The sequence below is a fragment of the Pleurodeles waltl genome, chromosome 8 (assembly GCF_031143425.1).
Source record: "Pleurodeles waltl isolate 20211129_DDA chromosome 8, aPleWal1.hap1.20221129, whole genome shotgun sequence".
Lineage (NCBI taxonomy): Eukaryota > Metazoa > Chordata > Amphibia > Caudata > Salamandridae > Pleurodeles > Pleurodeles waltl.
In genome coordinates, this window is record NC_090447.1 from 708,290,973 (window position 1) to 708,312,448 (window position 21,476).

Below are 21,476 nucleotides of genomic sequence, written 5' to 3' on the forward strand. Positions count from 1 at the left end.
AAAGCCAACATCAGCATGCCACCTAATTTAAATCCTCCACATGGACTAAGAGAGGGGCAGCTTGAGTCATGTACAATCCCTGATCAGGAGAACTTGTTGTTGGTAAGTGAGATACAATCCTAAAATGTGGACCACTGGGAGAGGCCAGTTAAAATGCATGTAGGTCAAATCGCAACCCACTTCCTATAGCTTTTATTATCTAAGCAGAAATTGGGAGCTCTGATTTTTCGCATTGTTTGCTGACCCAGAGGACATCTTTTGGCAGAAAGCACCATCATGCCTGTTCCTGTCAATGTGTTAAACTTTTGATGGACAGCTCAGTGAAACTTGTCAGCCGCCAGTCAAACTTTTAACTTGTTTTTGTATTTTCCAAACACAAAATTCCAAAACAGGATTTTGTTTTTCAAATGAGGCCCAAAAGCATCTTCACTATTTACTCCCACACCACCGGAATTGCCTCCTATGGTGTGAGGGACACTTAAACATTCTCACCGTCCCTTACTATGAGTGTTTCACAGCGGCAAGGGAGAGTGAAAACTGTCAGTCCGTCAAAATTATTTATTCGGCTAGCGGCATGATAGTACAAATCATCATTTAAGATATACAATAAGATAAAACAGTTTTTTTAAAACATTTACTGAAATGGTCATAATCACAGCACAACAATGTTTACCTCTATGTAGCATACTTTTTTTAAATTCTTACAGTCCACCGGATGAAACTGATACCTGCGCAGCAAATTGGATAGGTTTCTAAGAACTGAAGAAATCTCAGCCCAGACTTATAAGACCTAAAGTTTTCGGCATGCTATATTGGGATCAAGAATTGTGCCCTGAGGTACTAAAGAATTTTCAAAATAACATAAAATATCCAATGGACTGAATGATATATTGTCACAGGGGCAGCAGGGCAAAGATGGAAACAGAAACCATGATTCATGCTGAGGGAAAGCTACTGAAAAGTGCACAGGGCATAATCTAAAAGGAGTGAGGTAAAGTCTATGTTCAATATTAGCTATCTAATTTAAATACAAGTCATACACGTTGATCAAGGGGTCGAAACCTTGACGCTTTAAACAGAGTATGTGGACTAGAAGTACCCAGTTCGAAGAAAGGGAATGTCAGTGATCTGTCCTTCTTTTAGGGTGCAGACAAGTGGATTATAGCCAAGTCTCTTTAAAATAAAAAATAAAACAGTAAAGTTCTGTTTAAGAAAGTATCTTCTTGTTGAATCTCTGCACTTTTTCTGCACAACACGAACATTCCATTTGACGCTATTGCACCAACACATCCTGTTTTTTCTGTCAAAGATTTGTAAATATACAAAGTAACTAATATTATTTAAATCAATTAGACAACACATTTTTAATGGAACATGGAGCTTGATGGTCTTTATTGTATTGAATGTAAATTAACATGGAGGAAGAACTATTGCAGTCTATACAAAATTTGTGAATGTGTCTGAAACAATTCAGACAGAACCACTTGTGATCTTATTGACACTCTAAATTATGCCCAAGTCTCAGCTTCTCCATTTACTTCATAGCGGCAGAGCCTACCTCAGGCCTCAGGGCAAAATAATCAATACGAAGGTGGCCATGCCCTGCATGATAAACTCAAGAGTAAAGGAGAAATCCCATTTAAAATACGCTACCTCCCAAATCGCTTGAAAAGTGGCATAAAAACTTCAATCAAAGATCACTCATGCAGAACCCTGAAGCACTCATCTCTGACCAATATCAGTGCAATAAAAATGCTATGTGAAAGCTGACATCTGTTCTTCACCCAAAACTCAGCTTGTTTGAGAATCTTCATGCATGCACTATAGATAGTGAAATCACAAAAATCTCATTTGTAAGAAAACTAAACACATCAGCATCTACACATTTGAAAGCTCATCTCAACTTACAGCAATGGAAAAATTATGATCCAAGCCCAGGGGAAACCTGAAAACTTTTAACTCACATTTACAAATGACGCTAAACATCAAGGAAAATCTCATGGCAGGGAATCCACCTGGAACCAATACTCCCCATTACACCAGAAGCAACACACAACCTCCTTACTCAAAATGTCTGGGTATCCTAACCCCAAAATATCGATAACACACATCACAGTTACATACCTACTCTTAGTTACCCTGTCACCACTGCAAATCCAGTTCATATGACAAAACACCCATATCCTCACATCCAGTTCCTCCAAATCCAGAAAAATGAACAATCCACCAATATTACAAGCAACACTGAATCCAAAATTGACAACCCCACAGTATTAAAAACAATCACTTGCAACTGATGTCAGGGAAGCCCTGTCTAAGCTTAGTGCTATGATGAGACTGTGTAGAATCAAACGCACATCCATGCAACTGAGGGTCTTCAACCACAACAGCAGCAAGGTACAACCTCAGTGTAAAAAAGAGCCACCTGGAAGGAGTGCAGCTTCTCCACTTCCAGATGTGACACTGATGATCTTCTAAGTGATTATAACAAAGAAATGTTGGATACGGCTAAATAAGGAGTTGTACCCATCCCTATCTTCTGAACCAAAGAGAAAAACACAGTTTTCAATGTAAAAGGAATACACTACAGTAATCTCTTAGAAATAAAATCTTACACCTGTCTCAAATCACTCCCACTACAATCATTGTTAATATCCTTCCTACATAGCTGCACCTCAAAGGTGAACATAACATAGAGGTTGATTATCTAATTACAGCGCACATCCTAGACATAGCATTCCTAACAGAATCCTGGCTAACCAAACTAGGACAACCTGCCCTAGCCTTATTTGTCCTTAAAGGTTATACCATCCTCTGCCCAGAAAGAGCTAACAAAGTAAGTGGATGAGTGGCAGCCATCTACAAAGCCTCCATTAGAAATCTCACAAAAGAGCATTACCATGATTTTAATGACTGTCAACAAAGTTAAAACTGACTGAGTTAATCAAGCTTTATCGACTACTTCCCAGGAGACAAGATTGCTTTTGGAGAATAGCAAAATAAATTCTTCATAAAAAGTGAGGTCAAGTCAGTCAATAGCATCTTTTTGAAGACTTTGATCTCCATTGGTGTGACCCTATAATGCCTTTCTTATCCAGATACCTAGACAACAACAATGTCATGCAGTTCTGTACATCACTGACTCACTCAAAACGAGAGATGCTGGAATATCTGATTGCTAAAGCAGGTAAATTGATGATAGGCTACATTCTACCAGTACACTGATCCAATTACTAAACACAAGTGACCTCACTAACCTGTATGCTGATATCTTGATTACGATAACAGATGTGCTTGCTCCTAAAATTTTGAAAAGGCAAAAATGAAAAAATGTGATGTGGTTCTCAAAGGAAGTCAAGAAAGAAATAAAGAAAGACCCTTTGAAGCACTAAATAATGATGGTGGAGAAAGTTTTCATCAAAGAACCTGTCCATACTATGATCAGTAAGAATAAAGTACAAAAACACACCCTAGGAGCAAAATCCTTGTTTAAAAAGAGGGGAATCAACCAAGCTAAAAACAAACCAAAGAAACCTTTTGCAATTGTTAAGAATGCCACATGGCTAAGCCTAATGACAATTACTAACTTGCCAGAAAAAAAACGTGAGGAGTTCTTAAACTTCTTCGAGAAAAGATTAAAAAGATTGAGCATTCCCTCGCACACAAGTGAACAAAATCACAAACGTAGGTTTCATTCAGAAATCAGAGACATGTTGGTCCACGGTCGAGGAAATCACCCACATTTACATTTTTGTAACATCATCATCAAAAGCAGATCTTCATCAAACATCTGAGAACCCACACCATTATCTGTTCTGAAAGAAATTAGGGGGTCATTGCTAATGGTCTGAATGAAGAACATCGTAAATTCATTCTTTGCACAAAGAACCATCTCAGACACCCTAAAATAAGGACAAGTCACATGACTGCTAAATAAATACAAAAGAGAGAGCAGACGCAGAAGATTTAAACCATTACTGTCCCCTAACTAATCTACTCTTCCTGGCCAAGGTATTAGAAAGCTGTGCATAATCATACCTCAACCTCTTCTGAAAACAAATGAGCTGCTGGATGACCTTCAGATCAGCTTCAGAGTGCAATAAATACTTCGAAGACACTGCAACGCTAAAGATAACTGATGTTGCTCCCCACCCTTTAGACGAAGGCAGATCTTGCCTCCTTGTTCTCCTAGATCTGTTAGTGGCCTTCAACACAGCGAACCATGACTCCTTTCTCACAATACTTAGAGAAAGAATACACCTAAATGGCTTAGTCATCAAGTGGTTCCCATCATTCCTGGAAAACTCCAGTCAGCAAACAAAAACTGACAACTTCCTCTGCCTCATCACACCCTGAAGGCTCAATAATTTCACCCACTCTATTCAACATCTACATGAAAGCACTCACCTACATTCCAAGGCATGCAAACATCAACTATCACTTCAATGTGCGTGGCATACAACTATACTTTGAATTCCTATCGACAAATAATATTGAGGTTCTTCCTAAAGTCCTCATCACGATTCAGTTCTAGATGTCTGCCCACCACTGAAACTCAAACAAATAAAACCGTGCTTTTCCTCATCGCATTCCCCAACTCCAACATCCATTCCTGATACAAGCTTCTCTCAAAGAAAAATCAGTTGTCAACATCAATCTAACCATAATTGTGTCTAGACAAACATCTGTGCCTAAAAGATCACATCAAAAACATCAAAAAGGTCGACCAGCAGATGGGGGCCTCTTTGTGTGGCTCCCAATGCAAGATGATAAAGTATTTTCTTACAGCACTGGAGGTGCTGAGACATCATGCTAGACAATATCACCTATTTCTTCCTAAAGTGTAGCCCTTGAAGAGGCATTCACATTAACTAAACATATGACTTCAATCAAAGAAAACAGGATCAGAAAGAAAGTCTCAAGGAACCTAACTGGAGATATCAGAAGTCAGACTAGAGTCGCATATCTAAGGCTAATCTGTTTGTGTGGCAAAACCAGGCATAGTTAGAAGGAACTGAATAATAGAAGTAAAGTTTTCAAGGTTATGTGAATCTATCAAGAATCTTTCTTAGCTGAAAGTGAGACGGGTACAGGAAGGCAGAATGTAATTTTAAATAGCATAATGAGTACATTAGAAAGAAATGTAATTGAAAATTGGTAAATTGGGAATCATAACTCTGGAATAATTAGTGATTGACATCTGTAGTCTGGGTCATTGATCATGCTGTGCAATGGGTTGGCCTTTGCCCTCTTTTGCCTAATTGGTGAAAGACTTTGCCTTTTGAGCCTTACTTGAGTGGTTCATTTCTATGAATGCAACTTTTACTGTATAGGCAACTAGAAGGGGCACTGAGGGTCTGAGTGATTGACTTGCTTAATGCTTTTTATGCAATATGTTTACTCAGGAGTCAGCGGCAGCTCCTCCGCTAAGGCGGAGGAACGTCACCCCACTGCTTTATGCAGTGGACGGAAGGGAAAAATAAATTGATAATAGCATAACGTTATTATCATTTTATTTTTCCTCTGGAGCAGGGTTAGGGAGGGGTGGGGCGGGTTGGGCTGGAGGAGTGGTATGTACACATAAGTGCACAGGACGCTTTGGCCGGCTGCGTTGGGCTGGCCAAACAGTCATGCACACTTTGCATTTCTCCACTAGGCTGTATTGAACAGCCGAGAGGAGACAGTGCACAGGGCCCTACTCCCTGTCTGAGAGGCGAAGCAGGGCACTCAGACCAATCAAGACACTGCTGTTTTGCTGTTGACAGCAGCGTCATGACTGAAGGGGAGTCTGGAAGCCTTGTGCTTCCGGAAGTCCGGGGAAGAAAGAGAGACTGAACCATCTCTCCCAACATAAAGGTACAGTTTTTTTTTTTTTTAATACCCCTCCTTCCCCGCCCCACCACCCCTGTTGACAAGTGGCCGCCACTGTCAGGAGTCCCAGTTGTGTAGTGCTATTTAACATCTCTAGAGCCAAAACTATGTGTTCACATTTAAGACATTTGGACTGTGAAGGTAATCTTCAGTAGCACAGCATAGATCTGGATCTCCACATTAACATGTTTTTGGCTTACTTACATGGAGAATGGTATTAGAGCAGAGCAAAGAATGCTTGGGTAGGTTTACTTAGGTAGAGAGAGAGATGATGACAAAGATAGCATTAGTTAATAACTTACCTACAAATGGCTCCTTGTCCAGGGATGACGTCACATTTTCCATCATTCAGGCAGAAGTCAGGCTCCAGGTCACAGACACTCTGACAGGGCAAGCCATCTATGCTCATATAACCGGGACTACAAACACACTCTCCCTCCCCACTCCAGCGGTTCACTAGACATTCTGAAAACTCATTGCAAGCCTGGAATTTACAAGGATCTGCCTGGTCTCCTAATTCATGGAAGTAAAAAAAAAAAACAATAAAAATTTTAAAGATAGCATAACGTTTAACAAATATAAAATATAAAACAATATCAATAATACATTTTGTAATTTTTGCATTTCATATTCTAATTAACGTTCTTCCTAAACCTATGATCCTTTTCACGATATTTCTCTACACTCCTTATAACACTTTTGCATATTTTATCTGTATCGGAAGACAGTTCCTACAGACTTTGAGCCACACCATATTTTAACTTGGTTTACATTAAATGGATTCTAATATCTTTTTGAAAAAATTAGTAACTGCTTTTTGATGTCTTTTATTTCGCACTACAGATGCTGTCTTTATTATTCATGTATGTAGTGAACATTAAAGAGCAAAAAATCAAAGAGTTACGAGGTTTGTCTGAACTGTGATTGTGTGAACATATATTACATGAATAAAATACCCTCTGTAGTACATTAAAAAGATAACTCAAGTCCCCTCGGAGTTCAGTGACCTTTTCATGGAACACTGCCGTTGGCTGCATTTCTTTATATGGCCATGGAATTCGTCGGTAACTTGAAATATCCTTATAACGTAGGGCAGGGTGTACGTTATTCCATACATGATATGTGAGAGACTACTCTACCCTATAATTTATTGTGTTTTGTTTTCTAATTACTGTGTATTCTGATGTCAGAACGTGCCAATATTAAGAAAATAATGCCTTCAGTCAATTGCCTTAAGTTATTACTGGTGACATGTTGTCACAATGCTCAATGGGTACAGTGGCCTCACGGAGGGTGAAGGAGGTCGGTGTGCGGGAATACAAGTACTGTTTGCGTGTACCAGCAGTTTAGAAAATAGCTGCCTCGCTCTCACGGAGACACTGCTTGGGGCCGGGTCCCAGCTTCCCTCGCTCTTGAACGCAGGCTCTCTTAGGCACACCGCAGGAGCGAGCGGTCAGTCTAGCAGCAAAACTCGTTCTTTCACAGGCGACGTTTAGAGAAATTGGTTTGTTTGCCCCTCCGTCTTTCACCAGCGACAGAAATTATTTTTTTTCTGGATGGGCTGGCACGGTAATTCCTACAGGCTACCTAAACACAACTGCCAAAATGCTCCATCAAATATGTGTAATCTTAAGCAAATCCTATTTCTAAGCCTGCAGCTGGTTGCATTTTGGGATATGTAGTTTTGATTTCAACATTGAAAATCCCAGGATGAAAAGTGTTCTTGGCTGCAACAACGGGACTGGCGGAACGTGTTACACATAGCATTATGCCACATGTCAGCATTGAGGGTGCAAGACACCCACATGTTATAGGGGATAAACCCCCCTTACTTTACATTAGGCTATTTCAAGTCAGCTCGGAGTTCCTTGACCAATACATTCACTCTTGTCTCTCTCTATGGTCACTTAACTCGTAGGTGACATTCAAAGTCCTCATAATTGATAAAGGGGGGTATTTTATCACATCTGTATCTCAGGTTGTAATTTGAGTTGGGTCTCTGGAGGTAAAACGCCCACTTTTCCTGTACATTGAATGGAGTTAGCTTCTCTCGCTTAATTTGTGCCAATAGTACTCGATTTACAAATCATTATGAGCATTATGTGACATAATCACCATCTTTCAAATGTACACATTCACTCCTTATTCACAGGCTCGAACTTGGGGAAGTTTAACATTTGTATGATGCATTTATAAGTTTCGAAATTCCGCCAGTGGGGAGAAAGTACTACACTATTAGCTTTAAGGTTAGGATGCAGTTATTGGTGCCTCTGGGTCAGACACCTCTCAAAAGTGGCAAACTTGAACATTTGTAAATACTACACTGTAGATCGTGCTCCACTCTGTAAATGCACACGTTTTGAGGAAGATTAGAGTTGATACGAACATGTTTCCAGGGTAAGAACGTGAGCATCCCAATTATTGTCATATACAATTGAGCTGTCTTATTCTACGATCTTGGGGAGAGGCGATGAAGCATTGGATTTCTACAGTGAAATGATCTCTTAATATCCACATCACTTAAGAGGTAACGAGTAAATATCGGGCTCCTGTTTAAGATGCGTCCGTTTGCTCCCGTAGGTTTACTCTTATGTTTGGAGGAAGTTTCAAACTTTCCACACAGAATTACTCCAGGAAGCCTCTGGCAGTCTTTGATTACCTGGAACCGAAGGTATAACATTTACCCTTTTGAGCATTTCCTCTAGGCAGAACATGTTGCACATATAATTGTGCCACAAGTGTAATTCTGCAAATGTAACTTTTATTCCACAGAGAAAATATGTTTCCCAGTGGAGAAACTCCTTAGCCCATAAATATGGGGGGGTTTCCCTAGCCATTACCATTGTGGGATGTTGACTTATTCCTTCCTTTGGTCTGAGCAATTTTATGATCATTTCAAGGTGGGAAACTACCTTAAAGGTGTATTTGAATAGTCAGAAACGTATGCATTAGTGCGTGTTTACGTTTTTTACTGTGTGTCCCACCCAGAAACGGCCAGAGTCCTGCCCTACCTCAAAACCTGTAAGCGTGAGTCTGGGGGTCGGGATTTTATGCGTTTAAATTGCTTATTTCGTGTATTCAAGTTTAACTTACCCATTTAAAATTCTTTAGCGATTGGGCCCACTGAATCCAAAATCTGGTTATCTGATAACAGTCACACAATTTACTTCATAGTTTTGTTGACACTAGGGCAATAATGTTAATATTTTATGCATGTCTCGACCAGCCATACTTATATTAGAATATGTAAAAGGGTATTTTACATTTTCATCTAGGAATTAATCTCAATACAGTGACATTTCTAGGAGAAATAAGACTGGTCATACAGCTCCTTATAAACATCATCACATTGGAAAATCACATGTTGATTCAGGGTGATTTCTGCTCTAGGATAATACATATTACACTGTATAATCTTTTTCTACTATCTGACGTAGCAACATTACCTGATTCCACATCCAGAGAGTACTTATCTATGGCCAAGTTCATGGTTTGATAAGCAGTGTTGCAGAAGTCTTCCAGGATGATGTACACAGCGTTTGTTACATTGTGAGGCACAGGCTTGGCAAATTTCATCCGGCTATTTACCACGATGCTCCCATTACGGAAATTTAGAATTTCTAGGTTCTCAAAGCCTGTTAAATTGGATTGAAGGTAGGGAACCAGCTGAAATACAAAACATAGATATGTCTAGTCAGGAATTGGGAAATAGAAGGACCTGCACAGCTAATGCAATAATAAAGTTTTGTCGATTGACAGAACAGCTCTCATTTATTTAACAGATAGGTACTGTCCCTGCATCGAAAATGAAACTGTTTAGCCTCTGAAAGGTATCAGGTAGTATCTTTAACAGCATTTTTAGATACAAGATATTGCCGTCCTCTGGGTTAAATAAAAAGTATTCCAAGTAACTAGGGTTCAAAAGATGTATTTTTTTACCACTACTACCAGAATAACAAGGTATTCAGCTGTTCAGTTAGAGGGAACCAGTGCTGTGGAGAACCTTTTAAAGTGTGGGTGAGGAGTTTAAATTGTGCACACTTGTGTATCTGAAACTAGTGGAGTTCCTTAAGGTGTGGTGTGATGTGGGCTCAGCATAGGTGGTTGAGGACTATTCTGGCACATGTAAATTTACTCTTACGCTTTTGAGAAACTTTACTATTTGTTGGCTATTCGACATTTATGAGTGTAACAATACTCAAAATTGTAGACTTATATCTCACCACCTCCAGCACTGAGGGTAAGGGACCTAATTTATAAGTGCAAAATTACCACTTGTAAAGTTTCACACGTAGACAGAAGACTCCACCACTGGGGCAGACATCTCCTCATCGTAAAGTGTAGGGAAAATGTAAAAGTGTATTAAACTTTAAAAAATAGTAAAAGTATTTTGCTGTTAACTACAAATGTAAATACAGTTTCAAACAATTATTTTAAATGTGGAAACCAAATGTAAAAATGCTACAGCATTATTAATCTAATCTTGTAATCAAATAAATAATTGTTTTTAACATATTAATTTAAATGAAAGTTATTTTAGTTTTGATTAAAATAGAAAATCTTAACTGAAGTATACAATGTACAATTATTTATTATAAAGAAAAACATTAGTTAATAATAAGTATACAATTATTTAAATTAATTCAATTATGTTTTATATCAAACTAGTAATCATGTTTTATTTAAACATACATTTTTAACATTAAATTAAATGTATATTTAAAAACAAAGTTAACTTAATTTAACATTAGTTCCTATGGGATTTTATTTTACATCTCTGCCTTCATTATTGTCTGCCAAGAGTTTTACTGTACCAGTGGTTGGCCATGTGTTGTGCTGGATGTACTCCAACTCTGAGTTGGAATACATTTACTACTGTTTTGGGTCCTTTTTGGCAGTAGTTGCTATAGCGATGCACTTACTCTTTTGTGGGTTAGTGCATGTCCCTCTCTAAAACCCTCCCTTGCTCTCCCTTAACTCATCCTTACTCCTCCTTAAACTCTCTTTAGGTACTAAACATTCCCTAGTTTCCTGTCACTCACCCGTACCCTTTCCACATCTACTAATAAGTGTGTTGAGATGTCTACACAAAAAAGATAGGAGCGGTGACAGTACTGACGTACACATATAGGTTAATGAATAACATTTTGCAGTATGTTAGTAGTACTACTGTAATACTACTAAGCATACTGCAAAATGCAGTTGGCGAATAGGCTCCTTAATGTGTGTTTCATGGGTGACTGTAGATGGTAAATAAAGCAGAGTCTGTGATGAATTCAGGTTTAGTAGTTTGGCTGGATTCTTTGAAAAGGCAGGTTAAATAGCCTGTGGAGTTAAATGTTAATGCTGTTTACTATTTTGTGCAGCTTCCCCAGGGGATAGAGAGAGGTACTGTTAGAAATTGGGTTACTGGTTGACTGGGTGTGAGCACTGGTCAAGCATCCACTACAATCCTAGTCAGCGCAAGGCACAAGCAGACACCAAAGTAACCTGTGCTCAATTTCATGCTAGCTTGACACAGAGCAGTCATGCTTAACTTACAGGTAATGTATACAGTATTTGTGCAAAACTTCGAACAGTACAGCAGTGACAACACCACACAAAAAGATACCACTCCAGGTTAAAAAATAGAGCAAAATTCAATAAATAAACCAAGACCAAAACAACAAAAATCCAAACAGTAAAAGCAGAGTTATGAAATTAAAAAAAATAAAACGTAAAATAGCACCTAAAAGCAGAAAGCGACAACTGTGGCCATCTAGTAATGCTGGACCGGGTCAAAGTCAAAATTCAGGCTGAGCACAGTTGAGTGAGGGATGGATACTGTCCCAGATTAGACCTGCTGAAAAATGACCTACTCAGGTTTTATGCCAAGACTCCTGTTGCATTGGAGAGGTTTGAAGGGTGCAAGGAGAGCATTGAGGGTGTTAGTCGGCCTGGTGCAAGAAGCAGACTGGGCAGGGCAGGCAGGCAGGTGCTTTGCGTTGTCGGTCCTCTGCGTGTGAACAAGGCTAGTAGAGGCTTGCACAGAATGTTTGTGCTAGTGGCATGGTTCCATTGCAAACGGGCCCATTTGCAGTCACAAATAGTTCAAAAGCTTGACTTAAGGAGCTAAAGAGCCACACCAAGGGTCTAGGACTTGAGGGGCACGACCTGGGGGCCAGAAACTCACTGATAACAAGTCAAGGAGCTGTTGGGGAGCATTTTATGTCCCTGAAGCTCAGATCAGAAGGACAGCACACTAGCCTTTGGAGTTATTCAGGGGTCCTGGGTTCTAGATGAAGTTGGAGATCCAATTCTTCTTTCACAGGCAAGAGGGCAGCAAGCAGTAGGACAGCACTGCAGGACGGCAGTTCTTTTAGAGCAGTAGTCCAACAGGATGGCAGTCCTTGTAGCAAAACAGGAGTCCCTTTTCCTTGCAGAATATCTACAGGTCAAGAAGTGTACTGGGGTGGTGTCTGAGGTCCTTTTATACACAGTGTAGCGCCCTCATAGTCTGGGTACCCACCAGTGAGTACGCTGCATAGAGCTGTAAATCACTCATCTTTATTCTTCTGTGTGTACCGGTGAACTCCAACATTCTAACCCAAGCTTTCATTACGTTCTATTCTACCCATTTCGACACACAGCTATGGAGTCCATCTGGAGCCAAAAGGCTCTTCATAAAACTTGCAAGACACTGCATCATCCCCTCTGTTAAATGAAAATTTTTAATTTTTACCAAATGAGTAGACATACACACATATATGCATATAAACATGTGCAATCATATCCCTGCAATCAATCTTCTTGGCGCTTTGATAGTTCGACCCAATCTGTTTACTGGAAGCTGAATGCTGTCATTTTCAGTGTCAGAGATTACTAACAATAGTGAAAAGGTAGCAGCAGTCACTGAGTTTTCCTGGTCCGTCTTTCTTTCACCAGTTCAAGTAGAAGACAGATGAATTATAGGCCTAAAGTGAGAAGAGTCACTGGTTTCAGACTTCCCAGGGCGCTGGGCAGTCACCATGTCTCCCTTGGTAGACACCACATAGAAAGGTTCAGCATCATATGGAGCAGCAGATTTTCTTTTGCATATCTGTCAGGTTATCACCTCTTTTAAACTTGATGTCCTTTGCATGTCGCCTCCTGTCTACATAAGCTTTAATTTTCTGCTTGTTAACCAAGTCCATTGTACGAATCATGTTCTCACTTTTCTCTCTTAGTGGTCCATTGAGGTAACTTGGTTGTCATTGCTCTCCCGAACATCAAAGTCACAGGACTTATGCCTGTGGTTGACTGGGGGGTTGAACGATAAACTCTTAGAGTTGAACTTAGTACTTTTTCCAAACTGAGCTTCTCAAGGGTTGCAAGCTGTAGTGCTTTATTTAGCGTACTCATAAAATGCTCAATAAGTTCATTGGCCTGCAGCCACAAAGGTGTGCTCTTAAGTTCAGAAGCTTCAGGAATTCTTTGAATTCTTTACTGTTAAAAGACGGGCCATTATTAGACTTCACAATGGCTGGAATGCCCCAGGTCACAAAGAGGCCATGACGTTTTTTAATGACTCATTCAGAAGTCGTAAATGAGAGATCTTCAACCAAAGGGGAACGTGAGTACTCATCCACAGTCACCATCAGGTGATGGCCATTATCAAGTGGAACAAAGAAGTCAATGGCTATTCACTCTCATGCATGCTTACGAAGTTCGGACATGCTCAGAGTATGTTGAGTAACACTCGTAGAAAGGCATTTGTATATATAACAGGCTCTGAGTTCCTTTTCAACTCTTTCATCTAAGTACAGGAACCAAACTCAGTCTCGGAGAGCTCTTTTTGTGGCAATGACACTATGATATCCTTCATGAGCCGTTTCAATTGCTTCCTATTGCAAGCTCCGTAGAATCAAGATTCTCAAACCTCCCAGTATAACTTCTTCTTGAGTTATGGACAATTAATCTTTGACATTTCTATATTTTTGATATTCACACTCATTGGTGAGAGGTCGAGTGTGTCGATTCCATGACTCATGTGTAATTACATCTTTTAACTTCAGTATGTCACTATCATGGCTCGAGGTGGTGACAATCTGGGCTAACAATATAGCTGGTGTATTCACTTGACGATAAAATGAATGTAAGCTTCAGACATCTTGCAAAGAGCACCGTCACCTTGTATAAGCGCTCTAGAAAAGTAGACAGCAGGATTCTTATTTTTTCCTGGACAATACACAGTTGTATAATGGTATTCTTACAATCGGAGTCGCCATCATTCAGTGCGAGGAGGCACCTTGGCTTTTGGATTGCCAAAGATGGTCAGAAAAGCCTAATGATCAGTTACAAGTGTAAAAGGCTTTTCGTACTACAATACATGAAAATTTTCACAAGCCCATGGCAAGGTTAAACGTTCTTGCTCAGATTGTGGGTAAGCATGTTCTGTTTGGGACAAACTTCTACCAGCATAGGCCACAATATGCCATTGATCATTTGGACGTCCACTGTGCTGTGCAAGTATAGCGCCTAACCCAACTGGGCTAACGTCAACAACAATCTCAGGACGAAGCTTTGGATTGAAGTATGTCATTTCAGTAGCATTTTCAATGGTAGGTTTGGTTCTCTTGAAACTTCTCTCAAATTCTCGTGGCCATTGTAAGGAACATTTTTTTCTATTAACTCTCGTAGTGGAGCACTAACAGGGGCAAAGTCTTGTATGCATCTTGAACAGTAAATGACCATGCCAAGATAGGAAAACACTATTGAAACATCCTGTGGGGGATCCGCATTTGACAGAGCTTGCACCTTTGCAGATTCAGGTGTCATACCAACACCAGAAAAAATATGGCCAAAGAATTTTTGTTTTGTCTTGTGACATTCACACTTGTTGACATTAGAAGTCAAGCTTGCATCACTGAGTAAACAACATGCTTGTGTGAGAGCTCTATAGTGCTACTTCAGTGTAGCTCCGAAAACTAATATGTCATCGCCATAATTGAACGCATTCACAACAGGCTGCATGATACATCGAATGACATCTTGGAAAGGTTCTGCAGCCAATGAAACACCAAAATGAAGTCTTTTATATCAAAACAAACCAACATGTGTAGAAAAGGTTGTAATTTACCTGTAACTTTCTTTGAGTTCCAACTGATGATAACCTTTATTTAAATCAAGGTGAGAAAAGATCACATCAGAAATGTGTGGAACTGGATGTCGTTCTCATTCAATTGCCTTGCTTGCCTGATACATGTCAATGCAGATGCGTACATCTCCTTCACTGTCCTTTTTGCGCACAACTACTAAGGGAGAAACCCATGCTGTTGAACCAGTGGAATGCTCAATAATGTCATGCTTAAATAATGATTCAAGTTCTTTTTCAATCTCTTCTTGTAGATGAAAAGCAACTTCTCAGAGCAACAGGACGGACATCCTCATTAATACGATCATCAGAGAAATCACCTACCCATCAGCCATGCAGAACTCTATCCTGCCTTCCTTAGAACTCTGTGGCGCCGTAGCTGACCACTTCCACAACAAAATAACAGCTACCTATAAGACGTTCAACACCCAACCAGCCAACCTACTCAGCAAATCATCAACCGCAACCACCAACCACGCACTCACCGCTTGGGAACAACTAAGCACACCGACTACGACTTCCCTGATGAATTCCATCCACTTAGGAGCCCCAACCGACACTTGTCCCCATTGTCTCTTCAAACTCGGAAGCACTGAAATCAGACCCCCTCCTCAAGAAAACGTTGGCCGACCTCAGCGAGGTGCATAACTACCGCCCCATCTCCCTCCTCCCATTCCGAGCCAACGTCCTAGAAAAAGCCGTCAACCTCCAACTCACCGAGCATCCAGAAGGAAACAAACTGTTGGGCCCTTCCCAATTGGGCTTCAGAGCCAATCATAGCACCAAGTTAACCCTCATAGCTGCAACAGATGACATCGGACTCCTTCTTGACAGAGGAGAGTCAGCTGCCCTCACCCTCCTGGACCTCTCCGTAGCTTTTGACACTGTCTCCCACGAGACACTCATCAACCGACTACGCCAGATTGGAATCACTGACCACGCGCTCAAATGGATGGCATCCTTCCTCACAGGACACACCCAGAGAGTTAGCCTCCCTCCCTTCTACAAGAAACCTCTTGCAAACATTGCCAGATCTCACCACATCAACATTATCTCCTATGCTGATGACACACAGCTCATCCTCTCCCTCTGAGAGGACCCCACATCAGCAAAGACCAACTTCTACAAGTGCATGACAAACTTTACAAAAAAGATGAACGACAACTGCTTGAAACTCAACACAGACAAAACAGAAGTGCTGATCTTCACAGACACACCGCTCTCTGGAAAGACTCCTGGTGGCCTTCACAGCTAGACTGACCCCCACGCTGAAGGCCCGCAACATTGGTATCACCCTGCACACTGAACTCTCCATGAAACATCAACTCAAAGCTGTCTCAGCATCCTGCTTCCACACTCTCCACATGCTCCGGAAAATCTTCAGATGGCTCCCATCAACACCAGGAAAACTGTAATGCAGGGCTTGATCAACAGCCAACTTGACTACGACAACGCTCTCAATCCCAGCACCACCACCAAACTCATGCAAAGACTCCAGTACACCCAGAGTACCGCAGCCGGACTGATCCTCAACCTGCCCAAGAAAGCACACATCACCTAGCACCTGAGAGACCTCCACTTGCTCCCCGTTCAGAAAAGATGAGACTTCAAGCTCCTTACCCAAGCCTACAAAGCTTACAGGACCAAGACCCAGCCTGCCTGAACCACCACCTGAACTTCCACCTACCGACCAGAAACCTCCGCTCCACACACCATGCCCTCGCTCTGATACCCCGCATCTGCTGCAGCCACTTCAAAGGATACTTCTTCACCTATTTTGCCGCCAAAGCCTTGAGTGACCTACCCTTCCACCTCCGCACAGCGCCCTCGCTGACCCAATTCAGGAAAGGACTCAAGACCTGGCTCACCAACTGAACCTGGCGGCACAGCGCCAGTATACGCCTCGGGGTGATTAGCCAGCTATATAAGTATGGCTGATTTGATTTGATTTGATTAATATACAGTTTTACTTTTATAGTCTTAAGATTTCCTAAACCATGAGACAACAAAAGGAATTGACTTACTATTTTGTGACAAGCATTCATGTTGTAATTCATAGAAATCAGTACCATACCAGCAGCAGTGTTGAAGCTGAATAAACAGGCACTTGAGGCTGTGCCTCGAAGCACATGGATCAATGTTTGTACCTTCATTTTCTTATGTTTCACTGTTGCTACAAATGAACCATGAACCTTTATGGGCATCGATGCAGTCCATGTATACACTTTGGGGGTTATTCTAACTTTGGAGGAGGTGTTAATCCGTCCCAAAAGTGACGGAAAAGTGACGGATTTACCACCAGCCGTATTACGAGTCCATTATATCCTATGGAACTCGTAATACGGCTGGTGGTATATCCGTCACTTTACCGTCACTTTTGGGACGGATTAACACTCCTCCAAAGTTAGAATAACCCCCTTTGTTTTTTAATAGCTTAAGCCCCAGCAACAGAGATAGTTTATTGAATTTTTCTTCAGGCATTGTAATTATTGATGCACCACTGTCAATAATGAAAGGTATTGAACAACCATTTACTTTCGATGTTATCTTTGGACAATGTTTGTATGATTTTGCTACTTTGGCGTGTTGACTTTTCTTTGATTGACATTTTTCTTAACATATGCGCGTTTCTTTGAGGCAAACATCAACATGGCACAATAACTTTCTTCACTTTCACTTGACATTGAGACAGAAGAACTGTTTGATGATGATTTAGATGACAATCAACTTTGTTTAATATCGATTTCCCTCACTGGATGTCACCGCTTAGCATTGTAAGAGTGCACCGAACTTTGCTTCTGGAATGTTCTTGTGGCCATTTTGTTTTCACGCCATGATGCACTTTCTTTTATATTCACTTTAGACACCATCACAAAATGTTTCTCTTTCCCTCAGCATTTACATATTTGTCCAATGATAAGACATTTACTTTTGTGTAGAAACGAAAATCTACATCTAAAACATAATTTCTTTTTAGGTTTAAACAACACCTTGCGTCCTTCAGTCTTTTGATTTGGCTTACTTTACACACTCTTGACTGATTCGCTCTGGGTACCTCCGGCATCCATATTTAAAAGCCCCTAGCACCTCCTTGAACCGCCCTAGCATCATATTTTTATGCTAAGGAGCGTAAAGGAGGCCTTTTCTCCGCGCCAGATTACAAAGTAGCGCAATGCAAGCAGTGCGCCACTTTGTAATCCCTTACTCCACACCAAGCATAATGTGAAAAATTTAAGAGATTACACTGAGCCATTTTTCCTATCATTTTTAACACCAGCCCAAGGCAGGCTTGAAAGCGACCATCTCAATGTTCCCTATGGTCCTCCCCATGCATTGCTGGACTAGCACCATCATCTTTAGCGCAAGTCGACCAATGAGCCACAATAGCTGACGTGCCATGGTGCACTGTATTGTAAATATGTCGCTACCATGGTGACGTTAGGGGGCCACAGGTGGGCGCAACAAAATTGGCGCATCATAGCTGATGTGTCATCTTCTTGTAAATATGCCCTATAGCTTCATTGAACTTACATTGTTTAATGAGTGCATCTAGTCTTTCCACAAACTCAAAGGTTTCACTAACTCTTCGACATTCTTGACTGAAAATGTATCTTTTGTAATCAACATTTGACATTGGATTGAATTTGGGATTCAAAGCATCTTTAATCTGACTGTATGTGGCTTCTTAATCAGTTCTTGGTATTTGCTTTATAATTTCTTTCTGACCACAACCAGCAAGGTTTTTGAGATACTTGATAATCTTTCTTTTATCAGTCTCTTCAAGTGTGTCAATGAAATTCTCAAATGTCTCTGTCCAAGCAGTCCACCTATTGCCAATATTTTGCTTTTTTGGTATAACAAAAGGTGGTGGTGGTTTCAGGAAGACAGCAGCATGATAAACTAGTGTGGAACATACTGATGTTGAAAGTAGCATGTTCTCTGATGCTGTTTGATGATCAGGGTTTATGCAAACTTTCACTAAAGTCCTTTGATGTGTGGGCCTCAGAATTGTTTTTAACATTATTTGGAACTGCGGCTTCTCTCTTAGCTGCCATCATAAGATTCCACAAATCCAAACAGTCACTTTCAGTTCTATATTCTATTAAGACTTCTGCAGTTGTTCTGAGCCCCACTCAGCAGCCTTGAGGGCAACTGGTTTGGGTAGGAATGGCTTTCTAAGTACAACCCTGGGCACTCACTTTAGTGGACTCTGTACGTAATTTATTTCCTCATTTCTACACTTCAGTTTGCGCTTTATGACACCTAGTTGATCTCCGCCTTGAGGGCTTGAGTTTGCAGCATTCTTTGGCAAGATATATGTATCTTTGATTGCACTATGTAAACCTGGTTGCTTTCACCTTCAGCATGTATAACTTTATTTTGTATGTCAGCACAGTGCCTTTTGGTATGGCCTTGGTTGTAGTTTCTTGACCTATGATGCATAGACTTCTCAGTGAAACTTTCTTTATCTTCAAATGCTTCACTCTGGGTGGAGTTGTGCTTTGATTCCACATACGCCAACAGTTCACTCTGCACTTCAACGAAGGCACATGTGGCACGCACAAGCAGTTTACTTGAAAGACGGCAAACTCTCTGGGAGAGCACTTATCCCCTATCTCATCGCCAGATGTAGCATCCTCCCCAGCCTAGGTACCCATCAATGACTACACCACACACAAAGCTATAAATCAAGCATCCTTGTTCTTCTGCGTGCACCAGTAAACTCAAACATTCTAAACCAAGCTTTCATTACATTCTATTCTAGCAATTACATCACATGGCATGCCTTCAAAGTGCACAGATGCCCTGCCGTCCCTGGTTCCTGACTAACTACAAGCGATATGCAGCTTTTGGGTGGACACAGGGCATAGCCTATTCGGTGTAAGTGGGGCTGGTCCCAGCTCCTCCCTGCCATCCTGTCACTGATGGCTCTCCCTTCCCCTCCAAGCTCCCATTCTGTGTGGCTGTCTGAAAGGAATACACAAAGCCCAGCTGTCATCCACACCCACTACTGTGACCAGAGACAAGCTACAAGCATTAAATGGCCAAGGCAAGAAAAGGCTGGCTTTCTAAATGTGGTATTTTCAGGGTTGTAATTTAAAATAAGACTTCATCAAAATATAGGATTTTAAATTGTGATTTCAGAAACACCAAACATGAACTAGTTATTCCTTCTCATTTGAAAATTACACTTATGAAATGAAATAAGGTAAACACCAATGTTATTCTATAGGAGACATAGGCCTTGCAGAGGTGAAAAAAAAATGTAAGATATGTTCACTACCAGAACATGTAAAACTTAAAAGTGCATGTCACACTTTTTAAGTACACTACACATTGCCCTTTGTGCTGTCCAGGGTGTACTTTAGGGATGACTTATATGTAATAAAAATGTATTCAAAAAGATTTATTTTACCAGGTCAAAGTGACAGTTTAAACTGCACACACAGGCTGTGCAATGGCAGGCCTGAGACTTGTTTAACGTGCTACCTAAGTGGGTGGCACAATTGGTGCTGCAGACCCACTAGTAGCCTTTAATTTAAATGCCCTGGGCATATGTAGTGCCACATTTCTAGGGACTTATAAGTAAATTAAATATGCCAATTTGGTATAGGTCAATTCCATCATGTTAAGCAGAGAGCACAAGCACTTTAGCATTGGTTAGCAGTAGTAAAGTGCACAGAGTCCTAAGGTCAACAAATACAAATTAATCAAGAAGTAGGAGGAGGATGGCAAAGCATTTGCAGATGACCCTGCAGAACGGAAAACAAAAGAAGGGTGATTTGGCAGAACAGGCACTCAGTTATGAAGTTCACACTATTTTTAAAGCCCACTTGCTACTCGCTGTGTTAAAAGGGAGGATGCCCACCCTACAACCTTAACAAACCAGAAGGTTACAACAGAAACCAAAGCCTTAAGCACACACATTTCATCTACTAGTACATGAGGTTTTTTAGCAAATATCAGAGTCCATTAGAGTCAGGAGTCCAAACGTTATATAAATCCTTCACCCTCTGCCAACATGTGTTTTGTCGATTGGGCCTTGCGACTTCATCAGGATATATAATCACTAAGAAGTCCAAATCCAGCATGAGCATCAACTCAAATTCCAAGCCGTGCTTTCCCCTTTTCAATGATCAGGGGCAAAATGGCCCCTCATTCAGCACAAGATCCGCGCTTCAAGTATCCCAGTGGATCCAAACAAAGGGCCATACATGGCATGTATCAGCCAGTTAGGACGAGTACACCTGTATTTTTGTATCATCACCTTATCAAACAACAGCACTCCATCGGTGCTCTATTAAACAGTGTGTACGCTATGAATCTCGGCATTGGAGTTTATAGGGACTATTAATTACTGGCCCAAGTTGTTGTAAATAGGTAGTACCTTCAAACTCAAAATAGTTCTTTGTCAGTGCCAGTCTGGCTAAACTCATGATCCAGTGAACAGGGGCTTTGTGTGACCATACTTCTTCTGAGAGCAAATTATGTT

General features: G+C 40.8%; 1 protein-coding gene across 1 annotated transcript in view; it reads right to left on the bottom strand.

Annotated features, from left to right (window-relative positions):
- The window catches only part of IMPG2 (interphotoreceptor matrix proteoglycan 2), a 658,631-nt gene that overhangs the window by 123,827 nt on the left and 513,328 nt on the right, over positions 1-21,476 (bottom strand). Inside the window, exons 16-17 of the mRNA XM_069203500.1 lie at positions 9,318-9,537; positions 6,174-6,384 (exon numbers count right to left, since the gene is read on the bottom strand). Of these exons, the coding sequence (XP_069059601.1) occupies positions 6,174-6,384; positions 9,318-9,537 (431 nt within the window). The remainder of the gene's footprint in view (positions 1-6,173; positions 6,385-9,317; positions 9,538-21,476) is intronic.